Source organism: Scyliorhinus canicula, chromosome 6 (assembly GCF_902713615.1).
Source record: "Scyliorhinus canicula chromosome 6, sScyCan1.1, whole genome shotgun sequence".
NCBI lineage: Eukaryota > Metazoa > Chordata > Chondrichthyes > Carcharhiniformes > Scyliorhinidae > Scyliorhinus > Scyliorhinus canicula.
Window position 1 is genome coordinate 44911881 of NC_052151.1, and position 21921 is coordinate 44933801.

General features: G+C 45.3%; 1 protein-coding gene across 5 annotated transcripts in view; it reads left to right on the plus strand.

The window, feature by feature from the left end:
* Nucleotides 1-21921, plus strand: part of bves (blood vessel epicardial substance) — a 62343-nt gene that overhangs the window by 26621 nt on the left and 13801 nt on the right. The window contains exons 1-4 of one of the 5 annotated variants that reach the window (XM_038799256.1): nucleotides 4884-5109; nucleotides 6543-6809; nucleotides 13036-13160; nucleotides 20100-20287. In XM_038799256.1, coding sequence (XP_038655184.1) covers nucleotides 6563-6809; nucleotides 13036-13160; nucleotides 20100-20287 — 560 coding nt within the window. In that variant the 5' untranslated portion in view covers nucleotides 4884-5109; nucleotides 6543-6562. Of the gene's footprint in view, nucleotides 1-4883; nucleotides 5110-6542; nucleotides 6810-13035; nucleotides 13161-20099; nucleotides 20288-21921 lie in introns of those variants that run through there. The other 4 variants (XM_038799254.1, XM_038799255.1, XM_038799253.1 and 1 more) reach the window with 4 other exon arrangements.

The following is a 21921-nucleotide window of genomic DNA, read 5'->3' on the forward strand; positions in this document are numbered from 1 at the left end:
ACCTCCTCCACTCTAATCGGGGCCCCCAGCTCATCCACTCGCCCCCCACCTGCTGTTAGGAATGTTAACCCCTCCAGAAACCTTTTCATCTCCTCCGGTTCTTCCAGAGGCTCCGAAGTGTACAGCTTGCTATAGAAGTCCCGGAATACCTTATTCAATCCTGCCGGGTCATCCACTCTGCAACCCTCCCCATCCATCACTCTACTTATTTCCCTGGCCACCTCCCTCTTCCTGAGTTGCTGCGCTAACAGTCTGCTAACCTTTTCCCCATGCTCGTACACCACGCCCCTCGCCTTCCTAAGCTGTTCCATGGCTCTACTCGTGGATAGCGCCCCCAGTTCCGCCTGTAGTCTCTGCCTCTCCCTGAGCAAAACCTCCCCCGGGGACTCCGCGTGTTCCTCATCTATCCGACCCATTTCCCTAATCAATCTGTCCATCTCTGCCCTGTCCGCCTTGGCCCTGTGGGCCCCAATTGAGATCAACTCTCCCCGCACTGCTGCCTTTAGCACCTCCCACAGGGTCGCCGCTGAGACCTCCCCCGTATCATTCACCTGCAAATAATTTTGCATACACCTCCGCAGCCTCTCACAGATCCCCTCCTCCAACAGCAGTCCCACGTCTAGCCTCCATTGTGGGTGTTGGTGCTTCGCCCCTCCGACCTGCAGGTCTACCAGTGCGGGGCATGGTCCGAGATAGTGATTGCCGAATATTCCGTGTTCTTTACCTCCCCTATACAGTCCCTGCTTAGGACAAAGAAGTCTATCCTAGAATATACTTTATGGACGTGCGAGTAAAACGAGTAGCCCCTTCCCGTCGGCTGTCTGGCTCTCCAGGGGTCCACTACCCCCATTTTCTCCATAAACCCTTTCAGCTCCCTTGCCATTGCCGGGAGTCCACCCGTTCTGGGACACGACCGATCCAGCGCCAGATTAAGGACCATGTTAAAGTCCCCCCCCCATTATTAGCCTACGATAGTCCAGGTCCGGGATCTTCCCCAGCACCCCAGTTCAGGGCATATATATTCACCAGCACCACTCTTCTCCCCTCCAGTCTGCCCCTTACTATCAGGTATCTTCCCCCCCTGTCTGCGGCTATGCCCTCCGCCTCAAATTGCACCCGCTTGTTGATCATGATTGCCACCCCCCTGGACTTCGAGTCCAAGTCCGAGTGGCAGACCTGGCTAATCCAGCCCTTCCTTAGTCTAGCCTGGTCAGACACTTTCAGATGTGTCTCCTGCAACATAATTACGTCTGCCCTTAGAGCCCGCAAGTGCGCGAACACCCACGCCCTCTTAACCGGCCCATTCAGTCCCCTGACATTCCAGGTGATCAGCCTGGTTGGGGGGCACAACCCCCCCCCCCTCCACGCCAGTCAGCCATAGCCTTTCTCGGGCCGGCCCCCGGCCCGCGCGTCGCGCCATTCTTGGCCCGCCTCTTGGCTGCCTCCACCCTCGACCTCCTTCTCACTGTCTACTTCAAATCCCTCCCACGTCAGCAGAACAACCCCCCCCCTCCCCCCCCCCAGCAACATCCCCTGGTAACCCCACCCCTGCCCTCCACTGGCTGTATTCCCCCCCCCCCCCACCTGACTCCCTTGACTAGCCAATCTGCTAGCCCGGTGACTCATCACTCCGGCGCCCCCTGTCTCATTTCCATTGTTTCCCCGTCCTCCTCCCCACTCCCCGGCGCCTCAACCCCCTCTCCAACCCACTGGAGCAAACTCACTGGCACAGGAAGGCATAAACATCCGTAAAACAGAAACCCCCAATCCACGTCCTTAACCCCCCTTGCTGACCGGCCACCCTTAGTTACAATACCGGCTCCAGTGCCCTCAGCGAGCCCAACAAAAAGTAAAAACCCCCACGAAAAGGAAAAAACTGAAAAAAGAGGAAGAAAACAAAAACAAAAGAAAAAAAAACCAGTAACCAAAAACAAAGGTGTGGGAATGTAATATATATATGTATATATGATAATTCACACTGTCTTTGTAAGCGCAGTAGCGCTATCTTACCACTAGGGGGAGTAGCTCTGGGAGTACTCAGGAACTTGTACTGGGCTCCACCCTTGGCTCCGCCCACGACTCCTCCCCCTAGTGCAGTTGTATAAATACCCTTGTCCAGAGTCAGACTGAGTTCACTAAGTATGCACTCTGTATGCCCCCTCCAGCTCCGGCAGTCGCGGAAAGGCTTCAGCCCCCATCAGTTGCATCAACAGGTCTGCTACAAACGCTGCGGCATCAGTTCCCTCAGCCCCCTCCAGGAGGCCGATGATCCTCAGATTGTTCCTGCAGGCTCTATTCTCCAACTCCTCCACTCTGTCCAGCAATCTTCTTTGCCGCTCCTTCAGCCCGCCAACTTCTAGCACCGCGACCGTCTGCGCATCCGCCTGCTCCTCCACCGCCTCTCCCAGCTCCTTAACTTTTGCATCTTGAGCATCCAGCCTCTGGTTCAGCTGATCCACCGCTTTCTGGAGTGGGTCCAAGCTGTCCCGCTTCAGCGACTCAAAACTGCCTTTCATCACCTGGAGCATGTTATCCAGCGCCTGCTGGATTGCTGAGTCTGAGGTCCGTGCGTCCGCCATCTTAAGTTCCAGGTCAGTTTCTCCTGCTCCTTGCTTCTGTCCTTTCTCTCTCTCTTCCTCTGCTTCCTGAACTCCCGCGGTTCCATAGGTTGCAGCCCGCTCTCCAGCACTTTCGCGGCCGCCTTTTTGCCGCTCCGTGGTCCCGCTATCGCGGGGAATCAGCCCCTAAAGTCCCGCCAGAGTGAGAGCCAGCCGAATGTGCGGCTCACTTGAACATCGCCGCCACCGGAAGCCAGGATGGTCATTTCTAAAGGAGTTTTCTCCTTTTTGTCTTTTGGACTTTTACATTTTGTTATTTTTAAAATACATTTTTACCTTTCAATAGCCTGAATAAAATTCATGCTTTATTCGTCAGCCAATTTTTCTAGTAATACAATACATCATGAATATTTGATCGTAAAATATAACAAGACCATAAAATTAGAAAGCAGAAAATGTATGTTTAGAGTATACTTGAAACATTGTGCCTAACTGATGCTTCTTGCTACAGGGTTGCCTTGCATTGGACTAATTTGGCCATGTAATTGCAACTGAAAGCAGGTATAAAACATATCTAATGGATCTCACTTCAATAAAGACCACTTATTGAGCCAGAGTGCATACTTAATAAATCACAATTAACTTGGGAATTCTGTGCAAATTGAATGAACTCTACTTTGTCCCCATAATATTCACCATTATAATAAAGCTAACAGGGAAGTACTGAACATGCTGGAAACCTGAAATGCTTACTCCATGGTTCTCTCTTCACAGATACTGTAAAAATCTGTTGAGTGTTTCCAGTATTATCTATTTTTATTTTATAATAAGAATTAAAATGTGACAGGGTTAATAATTTGTTTAAAAGCAAATTACTGCAGATGCTGGAATCTGAAACCAAAGACAAAATGCTGGAAAATCTCCGCAGGTCTGGCAGCATCTGTAGGGAGAGGAAAGAGCTGATGTTTCGAGTCCAGATGATTGTTTGTCAAAGTTTTGTCAAAGGTGAGCTTTGACAAAGGGTCATCTGGACTCGAAACGTTAGCTCTTTCACTCCCTACCTGCTGGCCTGCTGAGACTTTCCAGCACTTTCTCTTTGGTTTAATATTTTGTTTACTCTTACTAAAATCACAAATTTTGTTCAAGTGCTGGCAATGGTCCACGTGAGTGTTCACTGAATTTAAATGAACTTGTTTCATCAGCATTTTAACCATGGATTGGGATTTAATCCGAGTAATTGCTAAAAACTGTGGAATAAATTACAATAAATACTGGAAGGTTGTGCCTAAACCCAATCACAATTGTATATTCGTCGATCACCAGGTCCTGTTTATTTGTGGAGCCGTTGGTGCCAGGGGAAATGATGTTTGTCCGAAGCAGGCAGATTTATTTCGCCCAAGGCAACCCATGCCAGATTGCAATAAATGTTGCCAAATGTCCGGGTGTGGAAATGAAAGCCACGTCTGTGCATACTTGATGGAGGGAGATACCTAATCTAGTACAAAGTTATCCTGCTGGGATACCCATTCCTGTTGTATACCAGTCTGGTTATTTTAAATCTGATTTGTCTTGTAATTTCTGCAGGGCAACACACACACATTCCTGTGAAGATTTTCCGCCAGTGTTCCGCGGTAAAGAGATTAGGCAAAACTCTCCCCTTATCCAAAGCTTTGCTAACATTTACATAATAAAATCAGAAAATGCAGGATGAACTCAGCAGGTCTCGTAGTATCTGGGGGGGGGGGGGGGGGGAGGGTTGATATTTGAGTCCCTAAGACCCGCACAAAAATTAAATATTTGAGTTAATATTTATGTTTGCTAAAAACTAAATAAGAAACAATAAGGAGACCACCGTGACCGAAACTTGAAGCTGTCAAGCGCGTGGCTGCATTTTTAGAAAATGATTTACACATGAACATGACTAAACTCCACCACCTACCGCGGTCTATGTGAATAGAAACTCTACAGGCGCTAATTAAAGTGTTTTTTTATTTTTGGTACTTCAAAATGGTGAATCAATTTGTTATGGAAAACACAAAGCTTATAATTTTAATGCGAAGAAAATTTAATTGTTCGAAATTGGTCTTGGATAATCTTATTGAGACAGCAACAAAAGAAAGTATCCCTTTTAGTGGAACTCCCTTTGCTTGGTCCTTCTGCGGGACCGCGCTTGTGCGATGTCAGCGCGCCCGCGGGCACTGTCAACTCCGCCGCGGGCCCGCACGTGCGCACTGTGAACGGGGATGCGTATTTGCACGGTGGGCGCGCCTGCGGGGACCGCGCACGGGTGTCGCTGCGGGGCACTGTGAGCACGCGTCCGTCAGCGCTGGCGCGCGCGCGCGAGCGCGGCCCCGGGCGCTGCCTCCGCTGTTCTGCTCATGTCCATTTTAGTCGATGCTCAGCGTTGCTCTCTGAAGCATTTTTTTTTGTCAAGTCTCTTTGCCGTCTCCTCTCACACTGCAGCCTCTCTCTCTCCCTTCGCGGGCACATTTTTATTCCCCCAGAAGTGAAGACCTTTCAAAGTGGTTGGAAGCTGACAGGTTGCGGAAAGGTAAACTTATTCATTTTTTTTCTAACTAAACTTTGGAGCCGCCCCCTTCCCCCTCACTCAGCCACTCTGTGAATATCCAGCACGGACCGGATGGATAAATTTAGAAGGAAAGTTGTGAAGGTGTTTGCTATGTTTGCTTTGGGAGATGTGTAGCCTGCACACGGAGTGTGCATTGCAGGGACCCTGTGCGAGGGAGAATCTGCGAACAGATTCTGCAGAGTCCGGAGCCAGAGCCGGTTGCAGGAATACATACAGTTGTAGCTTCTACACATACAGGGGAAGAAGATGTATATCAATAATTATACCTCAATTTCCAGGCACAGGATGGCCCATTCATTTCAGACACTAACTCCCCCTCCCCCCGATCACCCTTTCTGCCTCCCCTGACCTCCCTGTCTGCTCCCACCCCGATCTCCGTCTGCCCCCCCGATTTCCCTCTCTGCCCCCCGATCTCTCTGTGTGCCCTCTCCCCCCACCCCGATCTCCCTGTCTGCTCCCACCCCGATCATCCTGTCTGCCCCCCCTCCCCGATCTCCCTGTCTGCCCCCGATCTCCCTTCTGCCCCCCCCATCTCCCTGTCTGCCCCCCTCCGATCTCCCTGTCTGCCCCATCCTCTCTCTCCCCCCCCATTTCCCCGTCTGCCCCCGATTTCCCTGTCTGCCCCCCTCATCTCCCTGTCTTTTCATAGAATTTACAGTGCAGAGGGAGGCCATTCGGCCCATCGAGTCTGCACCGGCTCCCGGAAAGAGCACCCTACCCAAGGTTAACACTTCCACCCTATCCCCATAACCCAGTAACCCCACCCAACACTAAGGGCAATTTTGGACACTAAGGGCAATTTATCATGGCCAATCCACCTAACCTGCACATCTTTGGACTGTGGGAGGAACCGGAGCACCCGGAGGTAACCCACGCACACATGGGGAGGATGTGCAGACTCCGCACAGACAGTGCGCACTGTCCCATCCTCCTCCCGATTTCCCCGTCTGCCCCTGATCCCCCTGTCTGCTCCCTCCCCCCAATCTCCCTGTCTGCTCCCTCCCCCCAATCTCCCTGTCAGCCCCCCATCTCCCTGTCTGCCCCCCCATCTCCCTGTCTGCCCCCATCTCCTTGTCTGCCCCCTTCCCCGTCTGCCCCTTTCCCCATCTCCCTACCTGCCCCTCTCCCGAATCTCCCTGTCTGCCCCCCTCTCCCCTGGAATCTCCCTGTCTGCCCCCCTCCCCGGCATCTCCCTGTCAGCCCACCCCTCCCAACCCTCCTCCCTTCCCATTGCCAGTTCTCCCCATCTGCCTCTGTCCTCTTGCTCCCCCTTTCTGCCTCCCCCTTTCTCCCCACCTCCTCCGGCTCTCCCTGTATGGTCCCGGGGAAGTGAGCTCTTGGACATGCCCCTACCCCATGTTAACATACCATGATGTTGATGTATTTCTGTTTAGTGTTTTTTAGGTTTTGGACAATGAATGTCACACCAGATAGTCCCTGGGTATTCAGCTTCCTTTTGGCGAATGCCACCTCTGCTCCTTCGGAATATGCCTTCAGCACTTGGATGGGTCCGATTTCTAATCAGACCGAAAGCTGCGACAACTGGAAAGAAATCCACCATTTAGTCTTTCATGTCGCCAACTTCTGCTTCGCCATCGGGCTGCTTATTCCTACTACCGTTAAAATCCACATGATACTCCTCCGCGCTATGATGAGCATAGGTAAGTAGCGAGTTGGAGAAAATGGGAGAGAGGGAGACTTTCTGTGAGTCTGGGTCAAACCCTGCTCGTGGGATTGTATGGCATAATATAACTATTAAGGTTTGTTGGTAGGAACAATGGGTGGCACGGTGGCACAGTGGTTAGTACTGCCGCCTCATAGTGCCAGTGATCCGGGTTCAATTCTGGCCTTGGGTCACTGTTTGTGTGGAGTTTGCACTTTCTCCCCATGTCTGCGTTTCTTCCCACAGCCCAAAGATGTGCAGGTGAGATGGATTAAAACATAGAACAGTACAGCACAGAACAGGCCCTTCGGCCCTCGATGTTGTGCCGAGCCTTGTCCGAAACCAAGATCAAGCTATCCCACTCCCTGTCATTCTGGTGTGCTCCATGTGCCTACTATCGCAGCAAGTAGTCCATTCCTCATCCTAACCACTCTCGAGTAAAGAACCTACCTCGGACATCCCTCCTATATCTCCCACCCTGAATCTAATAGTATGCCCCCTTGTAACAGCTACATCCACCCAAGGAAATAGTCTCTGAACGTCCACTCTATCTATTGGCCATGATAAAACATAATTGCCCCTTTGTGCCCAAAGATGTGCAGGTTAGGTGGGGTTAGGGTATTATGGGATGTGGGCCTGTGCGGGGTGCTCTTTCAGAGGGTCAGTGCAGACTTGATAGGCCGAATGGCCTCCTTTTGCACTGTAGGAATTCTAGGGTTTTATTCTAATGTGCTTTTAATCCAATGGGATTGTGCTGACCCTGTAATATTTTTTCTTTGTTGATTTTTTTGGTCTAAATTCAGAGTACCCAATTCATTTTTTCCAATTAAGGGGCAATTTAGAATGGCCAATCTACTTACACTGCACATCTTTGGGTTGTGGGGGCGAAACCCACACAGACGCAGGGAGAATGTGCGAATTCCATATGACCCAGAGCCAGGATCGAACCTGGGACCTCGGCTCCATGAGGCAGGAGTGTTAACCATTGCACCACCGTGCTGCCCCCGCCCCTGTAATAATGGGTAATATATACATAAGACACAGTGAGACAGGGACATAACATGTGCACTTAAGGCATAGTGAGTCAAAGGCTCAGCCGGTCATCAGTTCTGCAAATTGACAACTTTGGCTGGGGAAAAAAAGTTTAGCTTAAATTTGGCTGAATTAGTTCCGTGTAAGAACCGTGACTATCCCACAGCATTGTGTACGGTGTGGCAGTATCTGCAGTGTAGAATGCAAAGTTAATATTTCAAGTATTGGCACGCTTAAAATTTTTAGATTACACTAAGGGTGTATCTAAGAGACAGATTAGAAGGATATGTGAGGAATTAAGTCAACGGGAAAACGAAGGAAAGCCAGATTGCATAAGAATGCAAACTGAAGAAAGCCAGACATAGGGGATATGGAAAGTGACATTGGGGAATTAGACAATGTTTATGGCTGAAGGAAGTTGAAATATCATGAACTTAAAAGAAACTGTAAAACATTAGACGGATTGGCAATGCTAAATTGCTCCTTCGTGTCCAAAAGGTCAGGTGGGGTGGAGTTATGCGGAAAGCGTGGGAGAGTGGGTTTAGGCAGGGTGCTTTATCAGAGGGTCAGTGCAGACTCGATGGGACGAATGGCCTCCCCAGCACTGTAGTGATTCTATGACTGAACGCAGAACAGCACAGAGGGAGGCCATTTGGCCCGTCATGTCTGTGCCACCTTTCCAAATGAGCAATGCACCTAGTGCCCTACCGATACGGTCTCCCTGTAACTCTGCACATTCTTCCGTTTTAGATATGAATCCAATTCCTTGTTGAATGCTCCACTGAACCTGGCCTCCTGCACGTTATCAAGCATTCCAGATCGTAAGCTTTCTCCTCCTGTCTCATAAAATCCCTACAATGCAGAAGGAGGCCATTTGGCCCATTGAGTCTGCACCGACCCTTGCTCCGATAGAGCACCCTACCTAGGACCACTCCCCGCCTATTTGGGCAACCCCGTAGCCCCACCTAACCTTTTGGACACTAAAGGGCAATTTGCATAGCCAATTCACCTAACCTGCACATCTTTGGACTGTGGGGGGAAACTGGAGACCCCAGAGGAAACCCACGCAGACACGGGGAGAAAGTGCAAACAGTGACCTGAGAGAAGAATCAAACCCGGGTCCCTGGTGCTGTAAGACAGCAGTGCTAACCACCGTGCCACCATTGCTTCTTTTGCCAGTAACCTTAAATTCATACCCTCTCTTTCTTGATCCACCAGTGGGAACAATTGTTTATGCTCTAGCCAGGTCTCTTATGATTTTACCTACCTCAATCAAAACACTTCTGCCTTCTCCAATGAAGACAGTCCCACCTTCTCCAATCTATCTATGAACTGAAGTTGCTTACTTTCTGCACCCACTCTTATGACTTCACATCTTTCAGAACTGGCCAGAATACTCCAGTTGAGGCTGAACATAACCTCCTTGCTATTGTACTCGATGCCCCTTTTAATAAAGCCAATGTTACTGTAAGCTTTATTAACTGCTCTCTCAACCTGTCCTGCCACCTTCTATTATTTATACACCCAGGAACATGTACACCCGGGTCCCTCTGCTACTGCACTCCCTTTAGAATTCTACCCGTTAGTTTATACTGTCTCGCCTTCTCCTTTGTACCAATTCTTTTCTTATTCTTTCATGAAATGCAGATATTGCTGTCAAGGCTAGCATTTGTTGCCTATCCTAACAGCTCTTGAACTGAGTAGTTTGCTAAACCATTTCTTTTTTTTCAATTAATTTAGAATGCCCAATTCATTTTTTCCAATTAAGGGTCAATTCAGCATGGCCAATCCACCTACCCTGCACATCTTTTGGGTTGTGGGGGTGAAACCCACGCAAACACGGGGAGAATGTGCAAACTCCACACGAACAGTGACCCAGAGCCGTGATTGAACCTGGGACCTCGGCGCCGTGATACAGCAGTGCTAACCACTGCACCACCGTGCTGCCCCAGCCAAACCATTTCAGTGGATTCTTTTTAGTGACATTTCAGAGCCAACCATATTGCTGTAGATCTGGAGTCACATGTAGAACAGACCCGGTAAGGATTTCCTTCTCTAAGGGACATTAGTGAACCTGATGGGTTTTGGTCGCCATGACTGGGACTAGTTTTCCATTCCAGATTTTGTTACCATGGTGAGATTTAAACCCATAGGACATTAGCCTGGATCTCTGGGTTACTAATCCACTGTCGCCACTTGTAGATTAATCACTTCAAACTTTGCATTGAATTTCATCTACCACTTGTCCATTGTGAGAAAATTGGGAATGTCACTGAGCTAGTAATCCAGGGGCTAAGACCAATGCTTTGGGAACACAAGTTCAAATCCCACCATTGTTGGTGGTGGAATTTAACTTCAGTAGGAAACTTCAGTTTCCTCCCACAGTCCAAAGATGTGCAGGTTAGGTGGATTGGCCATGATAAATTGCCCTTGGTGTCCAAAATTGCCCTTAGTGTTGGGTGGGGTTACTGGGTTATGGGGATAGGGTGGAGGTGTTGACCTAGGGTAGGGTGCTCTTTCCAAGAGCCGGTGCAGACTCGATGGGCCGAATGGCCTCCTTCTGCACTGTAAATTCTATGATCTATGATCTGGAATTAAAACTGTTTCTCTAACGTTGGGCATGAAACCATTGTCAACTGTCATAAAAACCGACCTGGTTCACTAATGCCCAGAGGCTTCCTCGGAAAAGGATGTCTGCCGTTCTCACATAGTCTGGTCTCCATCTGACTCCAGTTCCACAGCAATGTGGTTGACTCTTAAAACACCCTCTGAAATAGCCTAGGTAGGCACTCAAGTGTATCAAACCACTACAAAAACCTTAAAGGAATTAAACCAGACAGACCACCTGACATTGACCTAGGGCCACGATCAGACCACGGGAAGCAACAAACAACAGTAAAGCAAGCCCTGTCGACACCAACTCTCACTTTCTTGGTAACATCTGGTGGCTTGTGCCAAAATTGGGAGAGATATCCCCCAGACTCATCAAGTGATATAGTCATACTGACTGAATCATTCTTTATGGACAATGTCCCACGCATCACTGTCACTGGGTTTGGCCTGTCGCACTGGCAGAACAGACTCCCCAGCACGGTAGCAGCAGTGTGTACCATCTACAAGATGCACTGCAGAAACTCACCAAGGCTCCATCCGCAAGACATTTTACATGATAGAGCTACGTCTTTAACAGTCTGAAGTTATTGGTAAACTGATGTTGGCAGATCGAATATGTGCCTTTATTGTAACATTTAAAATAAAACAATGGCTAACTTTTCTTTTTCTTTAAAAAAATACTCACCAAGGCTCCTTTGGCAGCAGCTTCCATACCGACAACCTTAAGGACAAGAGTAGCAGATATCTCGGAACACCACCACCTGCAAGTTTCCCTCCAAATCTCACACCATCCTGACTTGGAACTACATGGCCTTTCCTTCACTGTCACTGGGTCAAAATCCTGGAACTCCCTTCCTTACAGCCTGACACCTCATGGAATGCAGTGTTTCATGAAGACAGCTCAGCACCTTCTTGCGGGCAACAAGGGGATGGACAATAAATGCTGGCCCAAATTAAGCACATCTAGTTCTGAATTACCTCTTCTTTCACCAAAACCTAGGTAGCATCTTCTTCCTTGCTGATGACATATAGGAAATATTCATTTGATGTCTTGCCATTTAATACCTTCCTCTATGTATAAATTCCATTTTTAGTCCCTAATTGGTCCCACTTCTTCTTTTACCATACTTTTTACTATTTATAACCCTACAGGAGACTGAGATTCTCTTTTATGTTAGCTCCTTGTTTATTTTCACACTCCCTCTTTGCTTGTCTTATTTACTGTTTAACTTGCCTCTGAACCTTCTGTATTCAGCCTGGTTCTCCACTTAAAGGCAGCACATTGTTCAGTTCTATTTTGGATCTGGGCCAAATAGAGAGGAATCATTCTTACCCCAGTGAAGTTAGCTTTTTCCCAGTTAAGAGTTCTTTCTCTGGATTGTTCTTTGTCTTTTTACATAGCCAACCTAAGCATCATGATACAAAGATTGCCGTCCACTAAATGTTCTCCTGTTGCCATTTGATCCACTTGGCCCACCTCATTCTCAGGAACCAGATCTAGCACTGCCTCATATCTCATTGGAATGGAAATATACCACTGTCGAAAACTTTCTTCACCACGTTCTGGGCTCTTTTGCCCCTCTCTAGACCACTACTAATCCAGTCTATTTTCAAATAGCTAAAGCCTGCAATTGTAACTACTCTATAATTCTTGCATCTCTCTGTAACTTTCGCTGCAAATCTGTTCCTCTACATTTTTCCCACAAGATTGCGTGAACGCATTTCCTTCCTTCGTCGTTGCTGCCGGATTTTAATATTGATGCACTAAATCTTTAACCCGTGCACCCCTAGCGATGCATGACCTACCTGTGGTGATTTCATTTTAGTATTTCTGTGGCTAAAAATTATGTACGCTGCAAATGTATAGGAATAAGTTTAAGGTGGTAATTAAAATCCTCGAGCTATGATAATAAATAGAAAGTTTATCCTCCATTTTTTATAAATAAATTTAGAGTACCCAATTATTTTTTTTTACAATTAAGGGGCAATTTAGCATGGCCAATCGATCTACCCTGCACATCTTTGGCTTGTGGGTGTGAAACCCAGGCAGACATGGGGAGAATGTGCAAACTCCACATGGACAGTGATCCAGAGCCGGGATTCGAACCCGGGTCCTCAGCGCCACAGTCTCAGTGCTATCCACTGTGCGACATGCTGCCCTAAAGTTTATCCTTCATGGTTTATGAAGTAGCAATGTGGTTGACTCTTAAATGTCCTCTGAAATGGCCTAGCAAGCCACTCAGTTGTGGGGCAGTTAGAGTTGGACAATAAATGCTGGCCCAGCCGGTGACATCTACATCCCATAAACTAATTAAACAAAAAGAGAACTGCTCAATTGAGCAGTGCCAGCCATTTAATATTCAATTCAGCCTGGAAATGACTGCAGGCAATGTCATCATTTATTTTAAATGGGTTATGTTTTAAAATAGTAGACAGATTGACTGCCTTAGTTTGTATAATTGTGATTTATAACTATGTATCTTTGTATGTTCTTTGCCCTTTAGGCCATTTCCCCCCTGTACTTGGCACCTGCATAAGACTGTTTATAGCTTCAATAGATTTGATTTTTCTGTTCACAGGTTGTGCGCTCTTCATTGTGTGGGCAGTGCTTTATCGATGCGCTTTAGACATACTGATCTGGAACTCTCTGTTTCTTATTCTCAATATGTTACATTTGGTCTATCTGTTGTACAAAAAGAGGCCGGTAAGTATAGTCCACTCTTTCTGAGGGTTATTTACCTCTGATAGCTTCTATTAATGCATTCTGTTATCCGCTGAAATCCTGTTGTGTGCTATTTTAGGATACAAACAGATTAACAACCATATTAAAAGAGTGCAGAAGTGTGGGTGGCACATGGCGCATTGGTTGGCATTGCTGTCTACGGCGCTGAGGACCCAGGTTTGAATCCCGGCCCTGGGTAACTGTCTGTCTGTAGTTTGCACATTCTCCCCGTGTCTGCGTGGGTTCTCCCCCCCCCCCCCCCCCCCCCCCCCCCCCCCCCCCCCAAAACACAAAGATGTGCAGGTTAGGTGGATTGGCCATGCTAAATTGCCCCTTAATTAGAAAAAAAAAATAATTGGGTACTCTACATTTATTTTTTTAAAACATGCATAAGTGAAAATTTGACCGTGAAAATTACACTCGATGGCTGTTTACTTTCAAGCTTTTAAGTGTGGAGTCTTTGCCCAGTACTAAAATTTTGAAATTGCAGCTGAATGCTTGACGGAAGCAGCATCCAGGGTAGGTACCCATTGGTAAACGAGGCACACATCAGAGGACAACTCTTTGTTGGCATGGGAAATATGTCATGATGTGATTGCTGCCTCATTGGTGCGGATGTTTGGATTATTCCCCAATGGGTTAAAAAATTTAAGCCAAATCTTTTTAAACGCCATTTATGGAGACATTGTTTCACTTAAGTATAAATCGTTTTGATTAATCTTCCTCTCTTTAAAAAAAAAAAAATTCCAAAATTCCGTCTTAGAAAGCTACTCTGACTTGGAGCACAAAATACAACTATGCGAATTGGAAGAATTTTCAGTTAATAAATCTTGCCCGGGATTTTGCTATGACAATGATTTAAAAAAAAAATTTAGATTACCCAATTATTTTTTCCAATTAAGGGGCAATTTAGCGTGTCCAATCCACCTACTCTGCACATTTTTGGGTTGTGGGGGCGAAACCCACGCAGACACGGGGAGAATGTGCAAACTCCTCACGGACAGTGACCCAGAGCCGAGATCGAACCTGGGACCTCGGCGCCGCGAGGCGGTTGTGCTAACCACTAGGCCACCGTGCTGCCCTTTGCTATGACAATGATGGCATCAGCACTCGCTGTGATTACTCCACTGAAACTGTCAACACCGGGAGTCCCGACGTGCACGGGGCAATATGGAGATTCAGAAGTTTCTGTAATTGAATCGTGCACCTCCGTAGAAAGGTTCACACTAACTACAGTCTCCGTTTCAATCATGATTTGAGAAAAATATACAGCAAAACTAACAGTGTAGAAGCGTACAAACCCTTGAAAAGGTTGCCCCTTGTTGAATGAGGTGTAATTGAGTTTTCAATGTCGTATTAACTTTATACCCTTACTGGACCTGAAAAGCTCATTTTACATTTGTGGAAAGTCAAATTCCTCTCCGCTGATTGATGTTTTAAAAACATACATTTATTTTAGATTATATCATAATACAACCAAATCATTTGGTTTGTTGCCTAACATTTTAATTTAAAAGAGAAAGATTTTAAGTGGTTTTAACTTGCTAGTTTTTCGGGTTGGTTGCTCCTACTTGCTGACATCATTGCTGCTGCATGATAAAACATCCTCTGACTTGGTGCCAGATATAAACTATCTTTGAAAAAGGAAATTACCATCAAAAGAGGTCACTAGATCATTGTGAGTAGCTTTCTATGAGGTCTTGCTTCTCCACCGGCTGCAAAATCTGGGCTATTGAATTTATGATACTTTGGCAGTAGCTCCCTCAATGCCCAAGGCTCTTAATAATATGCTTCCTCAAAGTAGAATCATCAAATAGAAATAGAGCAGGGTGAAGCTTCAATACTCATAAAATACGGAATGACAAGATCTAAGCTTGATTCCCCAGGTATTGATGTTTTGCTCTCATAGGATTATAGGAACAAGAATTTGCCAGTTATCCCCTTGAGTCTGTTCCAGCATTCAATTAAATCATCACTGATCTACGACCAAGTCTACATACCTGTCTTTGAGTCTTGTGTTTGTCATTTTGACCATGTTGAGTGGCCAGATGCTGTCCTTCAGAGGAGGACGGCCACTTTTCATTGGAGGCTTAGGAGGAGATTCGTTGTTGCCCCTTCTTGGGTGTAGATGAAAAAAAGCCTGATATGTTTTTTTTTCTATATTTGGAGTACCCAATCATTTTTTTTCCAATTAAGGGTTAATTTAGTGTGGCCAATCCACCTACGCTGCACATCTTTGCGTTGTGGAGGTGAGACCCACACAGACACTGGGAGAATGTGCAAATTCCACACGGACAGTGACCTGGGGTCGGGATCGAACCCGGGTCCTGAACGCCATGAGGCAGCAGTGCTAACTACTGCAGAACCATGCTGCCCTGTGTAATATGTTTTTTTTAAAAAGCAGTTCACTGCAATTTATAAAATAATGTTTACTACTCAGCAGCATCTGTGGCAGTCCCGCAAATATCCCTTCAATTCGCATGAGAGCTTTTCTATTTCTGCATCCTGATTCATATCCATTCTGCTGACTCTGAAAGAAAATCTGCCTCTTGCGACTTTTCTTGATCAATCTGACACATCTCAAGCAGGCTTTATCTTTGCTTGTAATTTTCTGTAGATCCACTGTTGGAGTTGGTAATTGTATTTTTATTAAAAGAAAGATATTAAAAGGATGGGCTGGTTTTACTCAGTGGGCTAGACAGCTGGCTTGTGATGCAGAACAAGGTCAGCAGTGTGGGTTCAATTCCCGTACCAGCTGAGAATTCTGAATTCTCCCTCTGTATACCCAAACAGGAGCCAGAATCTGGCGACCAGGGGATTTTCACAGTAACTTTATTGCAGTGTTAATGTAAGCCTATTTGTGACAATAAAAAGATTATTATTATCTTGTTTACTTTCACCCAATGAAAAAAGGTTATCCCTTTTGGCCTTCTAAATATACCTCTGTTGCTTTGCAGCAGTATTTGCTAAACTGTTGAAAGCTGCTGTTCCTGTCAAATTATCCATTACTTTGAATGTTCTGGCATAATCATTCCACTGCCCATCGTGGTGTTTATGTAATGCATATCTGCAACTCTATTCTTGTATAGTTAAACAAATCATCTGTCATTGCCTTAGATATCACTAAAGTCTTAATTGGAGCCTGGCATCATCCACTTGTTAGGCTCATTGATATAAGGATGCAGATCTCAGTGGGATTATGGCTGACCCATGACCTAACTACACGTGCCCACCTTTGCCCTATTAGTTTCTGTTGATCAAAGTATTACCAACAGAAATCTTTCAATCCCAGATTTAAAATTAACGAGTTGCCAAGCACCAACTGCCATTTGCAAAACTTTTACCACTTTTTTGTGTTGAAATGTTTCCTGATGTCACTCCTGAAAGGGTTGTGTCTGGGAAAGGGACTAGACTCTCCAACCAGTGGAAACACAGTAGCACAGTGGATACCACTGTGCTTCACAGCTCGAGGGTCCCAGGTTCAATTCCCGCTTGGGTCACTTTCTGTGCAGAGTCTGCACGTTCTCCCTGTGTCTGTGTGGGTTTCCTCCAGGTGCTCTGGTTTCCTCCCACAAGTCCCGAAAGACGTGCTGTTAGGTAATTTGGACATTCTGAATTCTCTCTCTTTGTACCCAAACAGGTGCCGGAGTGTGGCACTAGGGGATTTTCACAGTAACTTCATTGCAGTGTTAATGTAAGCCTACTTGTGACAATAAAGATCATTATTATTATTTCCCTGATGAAAGGTCACTGACCAGAAACCTCACTTTTTTTTAAAATTAAGGGGCAATTTAGCGTCCAATCCTGCACATCTTTGGGTTGTGTGGGTGAGACCCACGCAGACAAGGGGAGAATGGGAAAACTCCACACGGATCGAACCCAGGTCTTCAGCACCATGAAGCAGCAGGGCTAACCACCGTGCCACCCTAGAAACCTTACTTCTGATGCTGCCCAACCTGTCTCTCTCCACAGATGCTGCCCAACCTGCTGAGTTTTTACAGCACTTTTTGTTCATATTTTCGATTTCCAGCAATCACATTATTTTGGAGACATAGGATGGGATTCTCCGCTGGCGAGATTCTCCATTTTGCCAACGACCGGGGGTTTCCTGACGGCATGGGGCTACCCCACAATGAGAAACCCCATTGACCGGCCGGTGTAACGGAGAATCCCGCCGGCGGGTCGGGGCAGAAATGTGGTGCAGCTGGGCAGAGAATCCAGTCCATAGTTGCTCTCTTAACCTATCAGTTCCCCTCAATATTTTGAAAACTTCAAAGCACCCCTTAACCTTCTGAATTTCAGGAAACTAACACTAGTTTGTATAATCACTCCTCATAATTTAACCCATGAAGTCTAGGTATGATCCAGGTCGATCTACACTACATTATCTTTAAGGTCATGATATCCTTCCTAAGGTGTGGCACCCAGAATTGTGCGCCTTCCTAATCTAAATCAAGATTTTAAATTCACAAAGATTTTCGAAAGAAACAAACGATTTGTGATTTGAGCAGAGCTTTGTCTAGCTGCAGCCTGAATTCTATCCCCTTTATATCTAGAGGCCTAGAAGACAAGGCCAGCCTTCCATTAGCCTTTTGTTGTTTTTATAAATACCTTTTAAAAATAAATTTAGAGTACCCAATTATGTTTCCAATTTTAGGGGCAATTTAGTGTGGCCAATCTATCTAAACCTTCGTATCTATGGGTTGTGGGGGTGAAATGGGGAGAATGTGCAAAATCCACACAGACAGTGACCCATGGCCGGGATTCAAACCCGGGTCCTCAGTGCCGCAGTCCCAGTGCTAACCCTTTTTTAAAAATACCTAACCATGGCATTTTAAAATGTGTACCTGGATCCCTAATACTCTTTGATAATGCACTGTTTTAATCTTTGGAAATTACACTGCTCAATCCTTTTCAAGTCCAAAGTGGCTGACCTCACTTGACTATATTGAAATATATTCGTCACATTTTTGTCCATCCACTTAATCGATTAATATCTGTTTATAATTTCATACTTTCATCTACACTGCTTGCAATGATACCTGTCTTTGTATGATCAACAAACATGTATATGTAACTAACTATCGCATAATCAAAAGCATTAATACAGTGAATAACTGCGGCCAGATCCCCATTGGATGCCACTAATTAGAGTGCCTACCTGTTATCCCTAATCTCCTGACACTCAGCCAATCCCTTAACTAAATCAATAATTTGCCCTCACTTCAGAATTTCAGCTTTAGCTGACAGACTCTTGTAAGAGACTTTATCAACGCCTTCTGAAATTGCATTTAAATGACATAAGCATTTCCCCTTCCACTGCTTTAGTCACACCTTCAAGAAGTCCAATTGAGTTGGTTAGGCATGACCTGCCCGTTACAAATCATATTGGCTCTCTCTGATCAGTTGAAAATGTTCAAGGTCTTCAGCCACTCTATCCCTTGTTTATAGGACACTAGTAATTTCCTGACTGCAGATGCTAAGCTAACTGGCATGAAATCCCCTTGTTTTCCTGTCCTTAATTAATGGAGTAACTTGCAATTTTCCAATCTAAAGGGGAGAACTTTTGAAGATCAAAGTTTGGGCATCTGCAACGTTCTAACCTACTTTTTTAAACTCTGGGATGAAAACCATCTGGTCCTGGAGATTTGCTTATGCTAATTTGATGTGTCCTGTCCGTGATTCAATATTATTCTCTTTAGATTTCTGGTGTGTTCACCTATTGCTCTATGATGCAAAGCTGCTATTCAACATGTCTGCTATTTTCTTATTTTCATTGATAGCACCATGTCAGTTTTTAACGAACCTTTATTTTCTAATATAATTGTACGGTTTATTTGTGTTGATTTCAACATCCTTTGAAGTTTCTTTTCATACTCTCTTTTTAAAGCTCTTGCTATCAGTTTTGGCACCCTTTGTTATTCTTAAGTACCACTCCCAATCAGCAGGACTTATGCTATTTTCTGCATTCTTATATGCTTTTTTGGAAAGAGGAGCTCTTGCCCCTTCGGGTATAGACTGGTTCTGTATCCGCATATTCTTTTTTGAACATCTCCCATTGATCTTCTGTCACTTTACCCATTAACAGATGTGCCCAGTTTACTGCCAACAGTCCCTGACTCATTCCTTGAGGTTGGTCTTGGTCAAGTCTGGAAACTTAGTATCTGTTTTTTCCCTTTCAAACACAACATCGAACCAACCTTATTATGACCATCATTAGCGTCAGGGTCCCGGATTCAATTCTGACCTTGTGTGACTCTGTGTGGAATTTGCACTTTTCCAGCGTGTCTGCATGAGTTTCCACTGGGTACTCCGGTTTCCTCCCATAGTCCAAAGATGTGCAGGTCAGGTGGGATTACAGTATTACAGGGATAGGGCGGAGGACTGGGCTTAGGTGGGGTGCTCTTTTGGATGGTCGGTGCAAACTCGATGGGCTGAATGGCCTCCTTCTGCACAGTAGGGATTCCATGTTTCTTATTTGGACCATACATGCGGAGGCAGGAATAACTTCTCACATTTAAAAACCTTTTGACCTTCTCATTACCATTAAAGTTGTTAATGATGTGTAATCAGAAAGCCAAATGTGGTGCTCTGGGAAAATTCACATCAATTTTATGCCAGCTAGATGTGAAAAAGTGATAACTTCAACATAGCCAGTAATCCTGTGGGATCATAGGAACTAAAATCCCTGAGACCACTTGAATAACAAGGTTTAAAAAGCTGATCCATTTTGCTTTTACAGCAAATGCCTTTTTATAATAATTCTAAAGAAGAAAACATTATATTGCCCACTGCTATCAAAAATCATTGTGCCCAAATATACCAAATAGTCTGAATGTTTTAGTCATCTGCACACACTTAGACTTTTTTGTACTGCAATCAGTAAACAACATTGCAACTAACCATATTGTTTTATTACAGATTAAGCTTGATAAGGAACTCAGAGTGCTTTACAGGAGAATGTTTGAACCGCTTCATGTCCCTCCAGATCTGTTCCACAGACTGACTGGGCAGTTCTGCAGTATTTTGACTCTTAAAAAGGATCAGACTTATGCTGCAGAAGATAAAACCTCTGTTGATGATCGACTTAGTGTCTTACTAAAGGGAAAGTAAGTCAATAGCATATTCTTGTTTCTGCGGTTTTTTTAAAACTTGAATTTCCATGTTGTTTTATGACATTCTCAGGATATCTCAAGTCACTCTACATTCAGTGAGCTATGTTTTGAAGTACGGCCACAATTGTAGAGCAGCAACCAGTCTGCACACCCCAAGGTTCTGCAAAAGCACAGGAGGTGCATAATTTGCTTGGTGGCATTGGCTGAGGGAGAAATATTTGTCAAGATATGAGGTGAACTATCTGCTCTTCGTCAGATCATGATCAGCTCATGAACATCCACCTGAACATATACACAGTTCAAAGTCTCATTCAGAGGATACTGCTTTAAACAGTGCAGCACTCCCTGTCTGAAGTGTTGGCCTAGATTATTCTGTCAAATTGTGGAATGCAAATGTAATCTTTTGCCTGATGAACAAGAGTGCTGTCAGCTGAACCAAACTGACATTATACTCTGTCCAGGCTCACCAGGTGATTTTCATCTGGTGCTGTTTTTGTACCATTCTAATTTATTCAGCTTCTGCTGTAAAGTGTTAACTGTTGAGGCCATCCACTTTTGAATATATAGGTAAGTGTAGCTTGGAGTATCATCAACAATAAGATGCAAGTAGGAAGGACCTGTCATATCGGAAGTGTCTCCATGGTTCTTCACAGAGCACCTGTTACAGTTGTAATCGTGAACTTGGTTTACTCTTTCCTTCACAGATCTTGTTCCAAACTTGTGTTCAGCAGCAACCAATGAATGTTTTGCTCCTTCAGAAATGCAGTTCCCGGCACTGGGCATGAGAGGGCTGCCCATTTCTCTTATTCTGCAGCGTGTTTTATTAGCTTTTCCTTCGATTGTGTATGCTCTGGCTTCATGCCACAAAGGGGTAAAGTAAAGAGCTGGCATGAAGCCAAAAAGTTATAAATAAGAACCACTCCTCCACGAGGATCAGCTGGTGACCTTTCAGCAGTTGGTTGATAAATTCCACACTGCACCATGTGGAATATTCTATTTGTTTTCTGGTGCCAACTCCAGCACACCAAAGCAATAATGTCCTACATGGTGAAATCTCTTCACACGTGTCTCCAGTTAGTGCAACTAGCTCACCTCCATAGTAGCAGAAATCTGGCAAGTCTGAAAATTAGCTTGTGTACATCTTCCAATTTGGAAGGCTGGACTATGAAGTTCGATGTTGGTGACATTTTCACAGTACTTCAGAGGGTCGACTCAATTGAAAATCCTATATTCTGCACCCATTAGCTTTTGCCCCTGCCCGTCAGATACTAGTAGAAAGGCTTTCAGCTACTAGGACACCCAAAAGAATTAATGAGTGGACAAAATTGTGGCAGATAAAATTCAGTGTAGGGAAGTGTGAGGTACACTTGTGTCCGAGAAAGAATAATCGGAATACTTTCCACATAAGAGGAACAACGCAGTTTGTATGATCCATACATAGATTACTAAAAGCTAGTGTACAGGTTACAAAAAAATAATCAAAAGGTTAATGGAATGTTGGCCTTTGTCCCAAGAGTTTAGAATATGAAAGTCAGGACCTCGTGCTTCAGTCATATATTGGAGAGAACATTACTTTCGATCCATTTGGGCTCAAAGAATTCTGCTGATAATGTTATAAATAAGAGCTT